This window comes from Pristiophorus japonicus, chromosome X, assembly GCF_044704955.1.
Source record: "Pristiophorus japonicus isolate sPriJap1 chromosome X, sPriJap1.hap1, whole genome shotgun sequence".
Taxonomy (NCBI): domain Eukaryota; kingdom Metazoa; phylum Chordata; class Chondrichthyes; family Pristiophoridae; genus Pristiophorus; species Pristiophorus japonicus.
In genome coordinates, this window is record NC_092010.1 from 39,062,994 (window position 1) to 39,079,264 (window position 16,271).

The 16,271-nt window shown below is 44.6% G+C and overlaps 1 protein-coding gene across 2 annotated transcripts in view; it reads right to left on the minus strand.

Moving 5' to 3' along the window:
- LOC139241016 (signal transducer and activator of transcription 1-like) overlaps positions 1 to 16,271 on the minus strand; it is a 121,643-nt gene that overhangs the window by 73,113 nt on the left and 32,259 nt on the right. For both annotated transcript variants that reach the window (XM_070869713.1, XM_070869710.1), the window contains exons 7-15: positions 12,833 to 12,915; positions 11,460 to 11,611; positions 10,178 to 10,336; positions 8,543 to 8,635; positions 6,373 to 6,435; positions 5,306 to 5,326; positions 3,375 to 3,468; positions 3,187 to 3,234; positions 2,251 to 2,334 (exon numbers count right to left, since the gene is read on the minus strand). In XM_070869713.1, the coding sequence (XP_070725814.1) occupies positions 2,251 to 2,334; positions 3,187 to 3,234; positions 3,375 to 3,468; positions 5,306 to 5,326; positions 6,373 to 6,435; positions 8,543 to 8,635; positions 10,178 to 10,336; positions 11,460 to 11,611; positions 12,833 to 12,915 (797 nt within the window). The remainder of the gene's footprint in view (positions 1 to 2,250; positions 2,335 to 3,186; positions 3,235 to 3,374; positions 3,469 to 5,305; positions 5,327 to 6,372; positions 6,436 to 8,542; positions 8,636 to 10,177; positions 10,337 to 11,459; positions 11,612 to 12,832; positions 12,916 to 16,271) is intronic.

The following is a 16,271-nucleotide window of genomic DNA, read 5'->3' on the forward strand; positions in this document are numbered from 1 at the left end:
ACGAGAGCGAGAGAGAACGAGAGCGAGAGAGAACGAGAGCGAGAGAGAACGAGAGCGAGAGAGAACGAGAGCGAGAGAGAACGAGAGCGAGAGAGAACGAGAGCGAGAGAGAACGAGAGCGAGAGAGAACGAGAGCGAGAGAGAACGAGAGCGAGAGAGAACGAGAGCGAGAGAGAACGAGAGCGAGAGAGAACGAGAGCGAGAGAGAACGAGAGCGAGAGAGAACGAGAGCGAGAGAGAACGAGAGCGAGAGAGAGAGAGAGAGAGCGAGAGAGAGAGCGAGAGAGAGAGCGAGAACGAGAGAGAGAGAGAACGAGAGAGAGAGAGAACGAGAGAGAGAGAGAACGAGAGAGAGAACGAGAGAGAGAACGAGAGAGAGAGAGAGAGAGAGAGAGAGAGAGAGAGAGAAAGAAAGAAAGAAAGAAAGAAAGAAAGAAAGAAAGAAAGAGAGAAAGAGAGAAAGAGAGAAAGAGAGAAAGAGAGAAAGAGAGAAAAAAGGATGGAAAAAGAGAAAAAGAGTGAGAAAGGGAAAAGTGGAGACACAGAGAAAAGGGGAAAGAAAAAAAAAGAAGAGAATGGGGGAAAGAGAAAAAGAAAGCCGGGGAAGAGAGCGACAGAAAGAGAGAGGGAGAGAGAGACATTGACACCCCATCAGTCTATGTGGATTCAAACAACCACATCACTGCATTGAAGAAAATATGCTAAACCTCCATACAACTTTCAAGTTCACCCTCTAGTCTGAACTTGGAACTCCAATTTCTCAATGTACAATCTTCTATAGCATTAGGTAGATTGATACCATTAATGAGAGCTGGGATGAGACACTAAGAGACAGGACATTTAAAAATGTGTACAGTAAAAACTCCATTCAAGCAAACCTCTCATAAAAACTAAACAGTTAAACAACTAGGAATATTCTCTGTCCTTTTTAGAGATGTAGTGCGTGTAAGCTTGGTCACCAAGTCTTGTTCAACCTGAAAATTGAGTTCCCTTGAATAACCTTACGTAGGCCGAAGGATCAAATGCCTGTAGGCAGTTAACAGGTTATGTCAGGTTGTCAATTCCGCAGGCATGTGACGAATGCTCCTTTGCTGACAGCAATAGGGATGTGCTTCATGATCAGAGCCAACAGGTTGTTCTGCATCTATTTAACATTCCAGAGAGCAAATGTTTTTATTTTGCCAATTTTTAATAGTCCAGGCTAAGATCTTATCCAAGCCATTTCGGTAATTACTTGAGAATTGCAATTTCAGCAGACAAGATTAGATTGCATCGCATCAGCTGGCCTGCCAGTTCACAACACTTCCTCCCCCTCCAGTCAACCACAATGTCAATAAGGTTCCATTAAAAGCACTGAAAGCGTACGTATTTCTCAAACAGGTGTGCACCAACGTTAGCGTCCACGACCAGGCCAACATCCCCAGCATCGAAGCACTGATCACACTCGACCGGCTCCGTTGGGCAGGCCACATTGTCCGCATGCCAGACACGAGACTCCCAAAGCAAGCGCTCTACTCGGAACTCCTTCACGGCAAACGAGCCCCAGGTGGGCAGAGGAAACACTTCAAGGACACCCTCAAAGCCTCCTTGATAAAGTGCAACATCCCCACTGGCACCTGGGAATCCCTGGCCCAAAGACCAGTCCGCCCTAAGTGGAGGAAGTGCATCCGGGAGGGCGCTGAGCACCGAGTCTCATCGCCGAGAGCATGCAGAAATCAAGCGCAGGCAGCGGAAGGAGCGTGCGGCAAATCTGTCCCACCCTCCCCTTCCCTCAACGTCTATCTGTCCCACCTGTGACGGGGACAGTGGTTCCTGTATTGGACGGTACAGCCACCTGAGAACTCACTTTTAGAGTGGAAGCAAGTCTTCCTTGACTCTGATGGACTGCCTATGATGCTGATGTGCGGGGGGAGCTGTGCGGGGATCAACTGATGGATCAGCAGGTGCAGTACAACTCTGATAGGAGAATTCAGGAATGCCATCTGTGAAATTGTCGGGAATGGTTCTCGCAACACTTTAGCTCAGTCGAATAAAAACTGCAAGGCACGTGATCAGCAGTCAAACCACATAAGCAGTGCTCTCAAGATTAGTTAAAGAATGAATGTAACGATAATGAAACTCTTGCATCCAGTTGCCTGCTAACCAACTTTTGTGACGCTCCCTCCCTTCCCCCAAAAGTTTTGTTTAAAGGTTTACTTGCACTGGACCTGTGGCAATGTTCTAATGATGAGAATTACATGGTAAACCTACCTCAAGAATCAGCTTGAGCTCTTGGTAAACCAGCTCAGTCTCAAAACTAATAATATGGAGCTCCTCAGTCACGATGAGCGAAGCCTGGGGGGGGGGGGGGGGGGGGGGAAAAAGAGGCGCAGGGAGAAAGAGAAAAATATTAACAAAGGATGAACAATGCAGGCAGAGAGACATTACACTCATGGTAGCTACAATTCAGTGTTAATCAATCTTAAAATTTGCACAAGAAACACACCACAGGTATTTCTATAGGAGGTGTATGAAACAAGTTAACTGGGTTTCAAATCTTTACTGATATGAAACAAAATTAATAACTCCATTGATGTCCCAGAAAACAAATGGTTAAAACATCTTGCCAGTTTACAAAATAGCTTTGTTCTGCCTACAGGTAGAGACTAGGAGTACCAAACAAGCCCAGTGTGAAAACAGTGAAACCCACACAACTTTGTAACAAAAACCAGAAAAGGCTGGCGACACACAGCGGGTCGGGCAGCATCTGCCAGGAGAACACAGGTCAGTCGATGTTTCCGGTGTCGAACCCTTCCTCACAACTGAAGGATATTACACCACCCAAATAGTCGACCGATGGTGTTCTCCCTCGACAGATGCTGCCTGACCTGCTGGAAATCTCCGCGTTTTCCGTTTTTGTTTCAGATTTCCTGCATCCACAGAATTTTGCTTTTTGCTCCCTAACTTGGTTTCCTATTTTCTCCTCTTCCGAGGTCACGTCAACACCCTATTCAACATCTCGTCTTTCTATATTTTAAAATCAATGCTATGATCCTGGAACAGGACACTTGCTGTACCTCTGCGAAACAACGTCGGCATCTTGGGATACCATCCATTTTGGGTTAAATACAGGGGCTAATTTCAGGGTCTATACTAATGAGCAACAGAGTATAAATCATGTTCAATCTCTAATCGGAAGTGTATTACCTCATTACTTCCTTTGCCTCCAATTCCTGACTTCTGCTCCTTTAGTTGCTGCAGTCAGAAAAATAGAATTATTGTGCTAAAGTAGTTCGATCAGTGTGGAATCTTCAATAAATCAGAAACCCACCAGAAAAATTACACAATATAACAAGCGCAACAGTATCAGGTACAGAATACAGCCATGCTCTTACCAAGTGTCTGAAATCAACACACAAGCCCCCAATTCTGGATTCGATCATGTTCATTGCCTTACTGAATGTGCCAAGTATATTGAATTTGCGATACCTGGTGAGTGAAGTATTAAGGACATAATAACTGTGTTGGTAATAATGAATTGAAAAAGTACATTTACAATGCAAAGCTGCTCTCCCAGTCAATGGCTTGTTCATTTGCAATTGATTACAGGTTACTGCTTTAGCGGCTTCCCTTTCTGCTGTTATTTGACTGTTTGTCACATCTGAAGATGCTACCTGTAGGAATGGTGAAATGTCAAATGTTGCCTTTTTCCACCCATTTTTTCAAACAATGTGCACTTATACAACCACTTTAATGAAGCAAATACAGCTCCAAATAAGACAAGAACAGACACACAGCAGGAGTTAGAATAGATGACTGAAAGCAAAGCTGAAACAGTAGGTTCTGAGGAATCTTTGGAAAGTGTGGAAAAGTTGTAATGGAGGGGTTACGAACAGGATTCCAGGACGCAGGGCTGTGATGGCTGAAGGCAATGTCACTGAGTGAAGGAGCAAGGCCTGGGGAAGGGGGAAGAATGAGAGTGAGCTGTGACATAGGTCTGGAGAAGATTGCAGAGGCCTGGTGAGGCAAGGCCATGGAAAGGTTTATAAATGAGGAAGTCCTTTTTGAATTCAATGCATTGGAGGAGGCAATCCAATGAAGGTTAGTGAACACAGGAGTGATAGGTGAATGGGGCTTAGTACAGAATAGGATGTGGCTAAGGGAGTTTTGGATAATTGGGAGTTTAGATAGGGTGCAGTTTGGGAGGCCAGTGAGCAGAGCACTAAAAAGAAATAAATTCTGGAGATGACTTAGGTTGTGAATGAGGGTTTCAGCAGTGTGGGGAGGGGGTGGATAGAGTTGGGCAATGTTGTAGAGGTGGATATAGATGGTTTAATGATGGGTTAGAATCTCAGCTCCAGATTACACAGGACACTGTGTTTTCACACCCATAATAACTGTTCTTGATATCTCTTTTAAAAGAGAAGATTATAGAGTCTACACCATCACTCTGGACCTATACTAACAATTAATTCCTCTCCCAAACCTATATCTCTCTACTCCCTCCTTAACTAGAAGTTGATCAGCTCGGTCTTGAATCCTTCAACCAGATCAGTATTTACTGCACCAGGTGAAGGTCTATTCCATAGATCGATACCTAAATGTGAAGCAAATATTCTTTGTTTAGCTTTGTTTGGCTTATCATAGGAATCACAGGGACATAGGAACAGGAGGGGCAAGGCCATGGAGCCTGGTCGGCTATTCAATGTGATCACAGCTGATCTGCGACCTAACTCCATATACCCGCCTTTGCCCCATATCCCATAATAACTTTGGTCATCAGATATCTATCAAGCTCCAATTTAAAATTAACACTTGACCCCAAGCATCAATTCCCGTTTGCGGAAGAGAGTTCCAAACTTCTACCACCCTTTGTGTGTAGCAGTGTTCCCCAACATCATTCCTGAAAGGTCTGGCTCTAATGTTTAGACTATGCCCCCTCGTCCTAGACTCCCCAACCAGCGGGAACAGTCTCTATCTACAATATCTGCTCCCCTTAATATCTTCTGCAGCTTATAATCAGATCCTTTGGTTCACCACCTTGGTTCTGAAAAAAACCTCTACATTCACTTTTTCCAATCCCCTTTGTTTAAAAAAAAAAAATCTCGGATCATATTCCTACCATCCTACCTCCTCCCCTTCCAGTATAGTTTTGGTCATCTCAAGGAGGACAGCAACTTTATTTGTTCAAGGTGGACCAACTGGTCTTTTCCTGCCCGTCATTTTCATACGATCGTAGGCAAGAAAACACACAACTATGAAAAATATTTCTATGAATAGACAGGTTATAAAAATTTATTTTCTGTTCTGAAGAAAATCTCCTTACCCTTTCCCATTCGGTGGATTCCTGCAAGTTTAAAAAAAAAACAGAATTGACAAATGTTTTAAGGCTTTCTCAGTCTGGCTTGTCAAGACTTGTGGTGCCCAATCGAGTGGGCCTCCTGAGCTTCTGCCCAGTTAGCACTGAGGATGAGTGTGGAATGCCACTTTTTAAATGATGCTCTCTCATCTTTGGGAGTTAAAATTGAATTTTGCAATTTGAGGAGGCACCTAACGCCCGCCGCTAAAATCAGCACTCAGGCAGTGACAACGCCTCAAAAACGGCCATAACCAATTTCGACCCCATAATCTCTGAAATCACAGTTTAAAAATGAAAAGTCCCACTGTTGGGCTCAGCCCTTTCCTGGATATCGGGTTAATCTAAACAAAAATATTTAAACCTTGATAGAAGCAGGGAAACAAACGCACTTCTATTTTCTCCCCTACGCAGTACAAGAGCAGAGAGGACTGTGCTACTCGATCAGCCACCACAAGCTACACAAAAGCAGCTCAACCTGTACTTTGACCTGCTCTTTTTAAACTGAGCGCAATGGCCTCCACCCCATCTCTGTACATTCAGTCCATGTGTAGGAAATTGCAGCACTGCTAGCATCAACTGTGAACAGGACTGATTTTTCAGCGTTTTTTGACTGTAATGCTGAACTAGAAGCACAAACAGGGAGCACAGCAACATTTTGATCTCAGTGAGGAAGTGGTAGCAGGGCCAACTAGTTTTGTCCCAACAGCAGGGGACTCCCACTTTCAGGGAGATATAAACCCAAACCAATTAACCTTTACTCATACTCAAACATTCTCGCAAAGTTCTTTTGGCTCCCTGGAGTGCTTCGAGTCAGCTCAGTGCTTCACTCCCATGGTGTAGGAGAGGAAGGAACAGATGGGATTGGGTTTTTCCTTGCAGGCGCATAGCACTTGCGAGTCATGAAAGGTCAAGTACAGAATCAACTGTCTGGACAGTCCCGCTTGCTTACCCAAAGGGAAGGAGCAGGCAGAAATGACCCAAGAGAAGATCAGGACACATTTTTACATTATGCAAGTATCGCTGTGATCACTTACCCATCGATGGAAGCCTTCACTTTCATTAAATGATTTCCCACCTCTGGCAGTTTCACCAAAAGTCTGAAAGAGGACACAGGATTACATCGGATATACGCACAGAAACAGGCCATTCGGCCCAACCAGTCCATGCCGGCGTTTATGCTCCACTCGAGCCTCGTCCCGTTTTTAGAATTAATAGAATTTAAGATCGCGTATTTCAAGAACGATAATTCAAATGAAAATCTTAAACGTTCTCGCCCCCAAAATTGTATACTTTTTGTTAAAGGGCCACCACGAATGTTCCCACTAAGATGCGCGGCTGCGCACCAATCAGGAGGGCCCTTGCAGACCGCTCACCAAACAGGAGGGCCCTTGCAGGCCGCTCACCAGCTGCTGCTGGAAGAGATACCGCGCAGCAAATTTAAAGGGGGCCCACGCAGGGAACAGTGGCCACCAGTAAACCCGTTGGACGGTGGGGTAAAGTGTTTTGTGAATTTTTTTCCACTTGCTCGCCTCGTAAAATTGCATATACGATTACAAAAATGATTCACCTCTGAACCAGCAGGAGAGTGCAAGTGTGTAAACCCATGTGCCCGCATAAGCTACGCTACCGTCTGAATATCCAGACTGTGTTCTACCCAGTAATGCATTTCTGGACATCTTATTCTACAAGTATTGTGGGTACTGTCAGTCTTACAAATGAATATTTCATACCAGTAAGAATAACGGTAATATTAATTATGAAATTGTGCTGAACAGTTCACTTAAATAGTTTGAAAACCCAGCCAACGCTGGTTACATAACCATTCTTTCTTCTGAAAGTATACTTTGTAACTTAATTCACCAGTGCCATTCGGAAACAGAGACTTTCCTATTGCAGAAATTATTATTAATGTACCGTTACTGCAAAAGCCTGAATTTGTACACAATTATTATTCCTGCTTTCCCTCATAACAGTGTAGCACTGACCCTAAAATGGAATGCTAGCCAGAAGGTGTTGTTTGCAAGTAGCAGCATGTACTGAACACTGTACAAACTGGTAACTTGATGTCTGATTTTAAAAGGTGAGAGATTTTATCAGATGCTGTAAATTTTCAGGTCAAAAGCACAGTCAGCAGTAATAGCCCCTCCTCACCAAGTCACCCAGACTCTGCACTGACAATTTGTCAACTTGAAACTATCTTTTGTTACCTCTAGACTTGACTACTCCAACGCACACCTGGCTGGCCTCCCACATGCTACCCTAAGTAAACTCGAGGTGATCCAAAACTCAGTAGCCCGTGTCCTAACTCGCACCAAGTCACAATCACCCATCACCCCCGGTGCTTTCTGACAGACATTGGCTCCCGGTTAAACAACGCCTTGATTTAAAAATTCCCATCCTTGTTGACAAAACACTCCATGGCCTTGCCCCTCCCTATCTCAATTTTTTTCAGCCTCACAACCCCACAAGATCTCTGCGCTCCTCAAATTCTGGCCTCTTGAGCATCCCTGATTATAACTGCTCCACCATCGGTGGCCGTGCCTTCTGTTGCCTGGGCCCAAGCTCTGCAACTCAACTCCCTGCCTAAACCTCTCCGCCTCTTTTTCCTCCTTTAAGACGCTCCTTAAAACCTCCCTCTTTAACCAAGCTTTTGGTCACCTGCCTTAATTTCTTCTTTTGTGGCTCGGTGTCAAATTTATCTATCCGTTTTGTCTTGTAACGCTCCTGTGAAGCGCCTTGGGACGTTTTACTACGTTAAAGGCTCTATATAAATAAACGTTATTGTTGTTTAAATATTATGCTTAATAAGCTAATGCAAAGAGCCCAGGAGAAAGTTACTAGGCACTAATCCAATCCCGTTGCTCCGGTGATGTTCGCCGGTGAAAGTAGACAACAGTTGAAGTAAAGAGGAGATGCGGAGTGTCTGCGAGGTCCCGCGCAGGCCCCTCACTGGCACTTGCACTGTAAAAACCGCGCCTGCGTAAAATTTGAATGGGCCACGCAGCAATTTAAAGGGACCGCGCACAAAACATTTAAAAGGGAACACTGCACTGAAGTACCCCACTCAATTACTGACTCATCATTTTCTCCTGTGCATTTCTTGTTCCACACACAAAAACTCATTGTGAATCATTATGAAACAGTCAAGTATTTTAAACATTATTCTGCTACTTCACTGAAGAGCAAGGTGACATCTGTACTTACCGGGGCTTAACAGAGAACTGCGAGCCTGTTCTCAACACCAGAGGCATCTTACTCTGAAGAGGCATATAAGGCTGATTCTCCACGATAAATGCACTACATTGGAAAAAAACAACTTAATTTCTTTCAATTAAAGGAAACAATCTAATATTGTGAAAAATCTTGCCATTAAACAGCAGTCTAAAGGGTTATAGGATTTCCCTTATCTCGGGAGCCTCCTAGCAACAAGAGCAGGCAGTGACGATGAGATCCAACACTGCCTCAAGTGCGCCAATGCAGCCTTCGGCCGCCTGACGAAAAGAGTGTTTGAAGACCAGGCCCTCAGATCTGTCACCAAGCTCATGGTCTACAGGACTGCAGTGATACCCGCCCTCCTGTATGGCTCAGAGACATGGACCATGTACAGTAGACACCTCAAGTCGCTGGAGTAATACCACCAACGATGCCTCCGCAAGATCCTACAAATCCCCTGGGAGGACAGACGCACCAACGTTAGCGTCCTCGACCAGGCCAACATCCCCAGCATTGAAGCACTGACCACACTTGACCAGCTCCACTGGGCGGGCCACATTGTTCGCATGCCAGACACGAGACTCCCAAAGCAAGCGCTCTACTCGGAACTCGTCCACGGCAAACGAGCCAAAGGCAGGCAGAGGAAACGTTACAGGGACCACCCTCAAAGCCTCCCTGATAAAGTGCAACATCCCCACCGACACCTGGGAGTCCCTGGCCCAAAGACCAGTCCGCCCTAAGTGGAGGAAGTGCATCCGGGAGGGCGCTGAGCACCTCGAGTCTCATCATAGAGAGCGTGCAGAAACCAAGCGCAGGCAGCGGAAGGAGTGTGTGGCAAACCTGTCCCACCCTCCCCTTCCCTCAACGACTATCTGTCCCACCTGTGACAGGGACTGTGGTTCCCGTATTGGACTGTTCAGCCACCTGAGAGTGGAAGCAAGTCTTCCTCGATTCCGAGGGACTGCCTATGATGATGATGATTACGATGAAGAAAAGGTTATAAGTCGCCTGGGTAGTGGGTTTTCTTGAAATTAAGCATTTTATGCTACCACCGTCCTAGATACTTGATATTTATGTACTCATACTTCCACCTCACCCCTCTCCAGAATTTTACCTGCAAAATTAGTCATGAAAAACTTATTCCTGATTGATCCAATTCCTGACTTGTATGTGGTATGGGAAAGGATGAAATGCGAAAACAATACATAGTATTTGCAGCACAGAAACAGGCCATTCGGCTCAACTGGTCTGTGCTGGTGTTTATGCTCCACACGGGTGTCCTTCCACCCTACTTCATCTAACCCCGTCTGCATATCCTTCTATTCCTTAATTATTTGCTGACTTTGGTTGAAGGCACATTGTTGTTCTGGTGAAGTGTCTTGTGGGTCATTTAATTACAAGCAGCAATAATCCATACAGTGATAGGAGGATGCAATCACATCTTTGGCTTAAACTGTTGGATAAAAGTTTACCAAAAAAAGCACAACTGCATTCCAACAGTTTGTGCTGTAGAACAACAGCTGCTACACGTCAAGCTTGCAGACAAAATATATTAGGTACTAAGAACATATCCTAAATGATGTCAAAATGTGTCCATCTCCAACCAAACAAAGCCCTGTCCAGCACCTTTTTATGAGGCAGGTTAGCAGTGCTATAGCTTGCTTCTCCAAAGTAGGTCTTTGTGTTTTAAAGGGATCCTTATCGTAGGTCAATTTAATTCCCAGCTCCTCCAGTTTCTTCAGCAACCTTTTCACTTGAAACAAGCACGTTGCACTTGCAGTAAACCTGTAAGATAAGAATTTAACAGGAGTCGTGAGGCAGTGGCGATAATCAGTACCAGGGTTCAGTCCAGGCAAAACCCTCTCATTTTACCTGAATGTAAAACTCTCTCCTGGACAGTTAGCCACATGAAACTCTGTCCCTTGCATATACACGTTCAAAATAGTTTATATATAAATATCACCAAAAAGCAGTAACCATTAGCATTAACGTCAATTTCAAAGTTGCCGGTTATAACATCTTAAATGCTCCGTTTATTTCGGGCAGAAACTCCTGTGCTTACTCACTAGTTCGCACCTCATTAAGGCGCCCTGAATGTTAAAATAGAAATACCCACCCCCATACTGTATTAGTAATACTAATTACAAAGTTGTATCTGCAGAGATGCCCTCAAAGAAAAGCAAAAAGCAATTATTTCATCAAGTAAGTGCAGCCTTTGTTAATTTACACCATGCTCTGCTAATTGTAGCTGCCATTTTCTGCATCATTAGCACAATGCTAAATTAACTGTTTATTTAATTATGTTGTCTGCTATAGGCACTTAACAGTGGTTTTCAAGTCAAAGTAGAAACACTTGGCAGCTGTGGCAACAGCCAGTTAGACGTTAAACGTCCTTCGGTATCCTAATTAACTGTTGCTTATGCGCGTTCATGATACTCTGTGCTGGCCCACAGAGATTGGCAATATTCCTTACACTTGCAATAATGTCTTATTAAAAGTAGTGGCACTGACATTATTTTGGATGCTCAAAGTTGTCAAACGTTATACTGGCCATTGTGTATAGCGGGCAAATCGCTTTGCACAAACGTGCCTACTACAAGGGGCGGGGACTGGACTGTTGAGCCTTTATGTCCTCTGCAGCCACCAGAGTAATTTCATCAGTCTTCGGTTCTCCTTTGGTGAGCCTTCAATTTACCACCTATGCTACAATTGAGCGCAGCACCCCTGGGCTAAGGATGGAGGAAACAAAAGCACAAAGAAAATAGATCAAATCAAATCAGCCAGGGTTCCTACTTCTGATTGCTATCCAGTGGCCCATGCTGGAAATTGTGCATGTGTTGGACAAGGTTTGGATCAGAGTGAACAACAAGGCCTCCCTCAAACCAGCACAAGCTATCATTCTGCGCACCAGTTCTCCAGTTGATCCAAGCAAACATCCAAAGGAGCACCAATGCAGGCCTTCTGTTGCCGCCTCTTCCAGTCTGCCAGCTCTTCCTTCACCAATGTGTCCAGTAGCTCCTCAGCTTCCTTTAGAAGCTGACTGAATTTATCAATGACTTTCTGCCAAAGACAAAATAAAAAACTCTCAAAATATCATATTAAACAGGATGGATTAGACACTGGCCTTTCATTTCTGGGACCACGCCTCAAATTCAGGTCACTAGGCCAAACTTCTTCTCTCCCTGCTGACTAGAAAGGATCCCATTTTAAATGAGTTTGGGTGGTCTTAATCTAGCACTTGATGGGCGTAGGCCCACAGCACAAACCGGACCAGAATTTACTCAGGTCGGCTGGTTTAGGAAATGGACAAATACCAACACTGGTGCAGTTAGGGGCTGCTCTTCTCATGAGGGGAGCCATGGCACATTATTGGGCCAGAAACTTCCCCCAGAGGGAAGGAGGGGGAGAAGACAAAAGAAAATAACGGAGCTGATCTTATGCATGTCTGAGTGGCTGGTTAGCACGTATTTGGCAAAGACTTGGACAGGTTCTGTGCCTGCCCTCAGACAAAACCTAGCCAAGGGAGACCCAAGAGGGAGAACAAAATATCAATTAATGGTCTAATTAGCATTAACCTAAATTCCACGTGTAACTGAAATGAGAGTCTCACCAATAGGACTTGCGTTTTTTTTTAAATCAATTACAAAGAATGAACAAACGCAATTTTGTTTTTTCGTTGCAACTGTGCTGATGACACAAAGGCACAGAGCCTGACTGTGTGAGAAATGTGAATTACCAGCAAAGATGCTAATCAACACAAGGGTTTAAACAGGAGAGAGATAAATTTCACAGTTGGAATGACCCAAGAAATTTGCGGGGTTTGAGTGGATGCAAAACATACTTCAGTGAATGTTGCGTGTGGCACATTTACATACTTCAGATCACACAATAACATTGAGAGATTTAAAGGCAATTCATTGTCTCAATACAAGATTTCAGTGATTCCATGTAGAAACAGAAAAATCGTCATGAATTAAACAATGCAATTAAGTTTTAGACCCCCTGAAGAAACATGAAGCCTCTATATTCCAGAAACATGAATAGTACTAGTGATGAGTTACAACATGCATTGAGAATTATAAATAATAAATTGGAGATCCCCAAAAGTGTCAGTTAGTTTATCTATTAAGTAGACAAGATCCCAGGATCAAACCCCAATCTGCGCCACACTAGTCGACCTTAGTGGCGACAGCAGGGATGCTACAAATACCTTCAGTGCCCCTGGTAAGGCTCAGTAACACATTTCCCAAACCAGACTGCCGTGTAAAGAGAATGACTTACTTTCCTGTTGCTGTCCAGGATATTTAGCATATTCTGCAGCACTTTCATCTCTTCCTCAATCTGCTTTTTGGAATTGTTGGATTCTAAAAGATAATGGAATTGGGCTGAAACACATTGTACACATTTGATTTATAGCAATTCCTAGAGAGAATTTTCTGCAGGGTGCAATAGAATTTCATAGCCAGTGCGTTCCATCAACGCTGGGGAAGGTCCCACTTCAGGAAAAGACAACCATTTCTATCCAGCTTGTCTTGCGGTGGGTGGGGGAGGGAGGGGTAACAATACTAACTAGTCAATTGATAAATGCTAGATATTTTGAAAAGCAATATGCCTTTGGTTGTCAACTACCCCCATCTTCAAAAATCCTTTACTTCCTGCTCTGGGTCCACCTCTCCTTCGTTGGCGATGTTTTTTTATACGAGAGCGTGATATAAATGCAAGCTGTGTATGAATACCAGTGATATTGTTACTTTAACGCTTATATTTGGCTCTGCCAATGATCTAATAGGGGCTCTACAATTGGGCTCAGCTCCCCTGGATTGGGGAGACAGTGCTGGTGAGAAGAGCCAGAGTCCCTGCACCAGATTAATACCTTGCAACTCTTGCAGGAAGGAATAAGTGAGTGAGTTTACATATACACAATTTGTAGCTCAACTCCGATAACCCCGCCGTCCCAGTCAGATAGTCTGCCAACACCCACTGTCTAGGCTGAGACAAGAGGAATAGCTACTTGGGCAACATACTGGAGGGGTGCTAGCCTCTGTGCAACTCCAGCTAAAGCAAGAGTCAGTGCCTTCAGAAGCAGAGAAGACGAGAAACAATTGCGTTAAAAATGTTTATTTGGTTTATGCAAGAGCAAGATTGATTATTAAAGGGGTTATCTGGCTATTGTGAAGGCCCTGAGCTGGCTAAACAAGAGGTATGCTTAAAACCACACGTACACATAAAACACAACAGAGCCACGAGATGACCACTCGTTGACCTCGGGCTCAAAGGAGCAATAAAGAAAATCCAAAGAGGAACTAATATAACCATATAAGGCGAGTGACACTGTGGAAATATCAGAAAGAATTCACGATTAATAAGAATTTAGCTCAGGTTTGAGGTTAAACTGGTACACTCAGTGTCTCTTGCACTGTAAACAGCAGGCACTGACCTCGGGGGGAAGGAGATAAGGGTAAAAGCTGCAGAATAGTAAATAAAGCCAAATTCAAAAGGAGTCACCATGTGTAAGAGATAGTGTGTGAATAATGGATGTCAGTTAACAGGGTCCCTATAAATGCTAGTGAACGAACAAAAGGTCAGTTGCAGGAATAACAGATGTGGCCAAATGGGAGGGCATACCTTAGCAGAAACACGTTGTAGGAACAGCAGGGGTCGGAAGGGATGGAAAAGACCTAACTGATCAAGATATGGGGCGCACACACACCCATAACGAAGGCACTGACATTAGTAATAACTCATGGAGGCAAGACAGGGTTACGATAACGGAAGAATGTTGAAATGTCAGCAGAATCTGTCGAAACCGACACATGTTTAACTGAGAGCAGAAAGGGTATAACTAGCCACAAGATTTGGAGGAAGTTAGCGAGAACCTAGGAAACAAAAACATAGAAAATAGGTGCAGGAGTAGGTCATTCGAGCCTGCACCACCATTCAATAAGATCATGGCTGATCATTCACCTCAGTACCCCTTTCCTGCTTTCTCTCCATACCCCTCGATCCCTTTAGCCGTAAGGGCCATATCTAACTCCCTCTTGAATATATCCAATGAACTGGCATCAACAACTCTCTGCGGTAGGGAACTCCACAGGTTAACAACTCAGTGAAGAAGTTTCTCCTCATCTCAGTCCTAAATGGCTTACCCCTCATCCTTAGACTATGTCCCCTGGTCCTGGACTTCCCCAACATCGGGAACATTCTTCCTGCATCTAACCTGTCCAATCCCGTCAGAATTTTATATGTTTCTATGAGATCCCCTCTCATCCTTCTGAACTCCAGTGTATAAAGGCCTAGTTGATCCAGTCTCTCCTCATATGTCAGCCCTGTCCTCCTGGGAATCAGTCTGGTGAACCTTTGCTGCACTCCCTCAATAGCAAGAACATCCTTCCTCAGATTAAGAGACCAAAACTGAACATAATATTCCAGGTGTGGTCTCACTAAGGCCCTGTACAACTGCAGTAAGACCTCCCTGCTCCTATACTCAAATCCTCTCTCTATGAAGGCCAACATACCATTTGCCTTCCTCACCGCCTGCTGTACCTGCATGCCAACTTTCAATGACTGATGTACCATGACACCCAGGTCTCATTACACCTCCCCTTTTTCCTAATCTGCCACCATTCAGATAATATTCTGCCTTTGTGTTTTTGCCACCAAAGTGGATAACCTCACATTTATCCACATTATACTGCATCTGCCATGCATTTGCCCACTCACCTAACCGGTCAAAGTCACCCTGCAGCTTTTTAGCATCCTCCTCGCAGTTCACACCGCCACTCAGCTTAGTGTCATCTGTCTAGGAGCAACACTCGACAGCAGGAATCCCTAAGCTGAAGTCGGACGGAGATTGATCACCTCGGACCGAATCGGGTAATAGCTATATAGGTTGAGAGTCCTATATTCTGTAGTAACTAATGAGAAGTGTTTGTAAAGCATTTATTAAAGAGAAGTTGGCTTGTGAATCTAGTGTCATGGTCTTTTGTTCAAGTTAATCTTACTGTGGGAACCCTAAAAGGAAAAGTGCGAACCTATTTGTTCGATCTTTCGAGCATCTAGCGAATTTGGCGCAACAGACACCTGGAAGAAGGGAACAAATGGCTATTTGATCATGCGTTGGTACAACCAATCACGTCACTGTTAAGGTCTGTCCACGAGGACACTCAGGTCACAAAACCTAAATAATTAAGGTGCAATTTGAACAGCTCGTTGGAGATCTTCTCTCAGGCGGCTGAGAAGTGAGATGCTCCCCCGGCATGTGTTGGAATAAAGGTCGTTGAAACTTATCCAAGGTATCAGTCTGTTGAATCCGGGCTTGTTAAGAGAGGAGAAGAGAGATTCTCCCCATCAGGTTAAGACAATACAGCTACCAGAAATACCAATGATTGACAATCTTTCGATGCTCAACAAGCACAATGCACCCTGCCCAGTTGGTGAGCCACTTCAGCATTGACTTTTACATACTATGGAAAGTACTACAATGCCTTCCCACTTGTCTATTGTAGGATTTGTGGAGACAAAGGGGGGGAAATTGCCCTGCAGAAAAAGGCCCGTTACACGGCTGTAACGGAGCGGTAAGGCCTTTCCGACCGGGGGCAAGCAGCCGGGCCGATCCATTACCGCCCGCGGCGACCCCCTCCCCCCCCCCACCGTGGGGGAAATTGTCCCATGGGAGCGTGGCTGCTGCTGAACCCCTCCCTGGTGGCCCAATGTGCTCCAC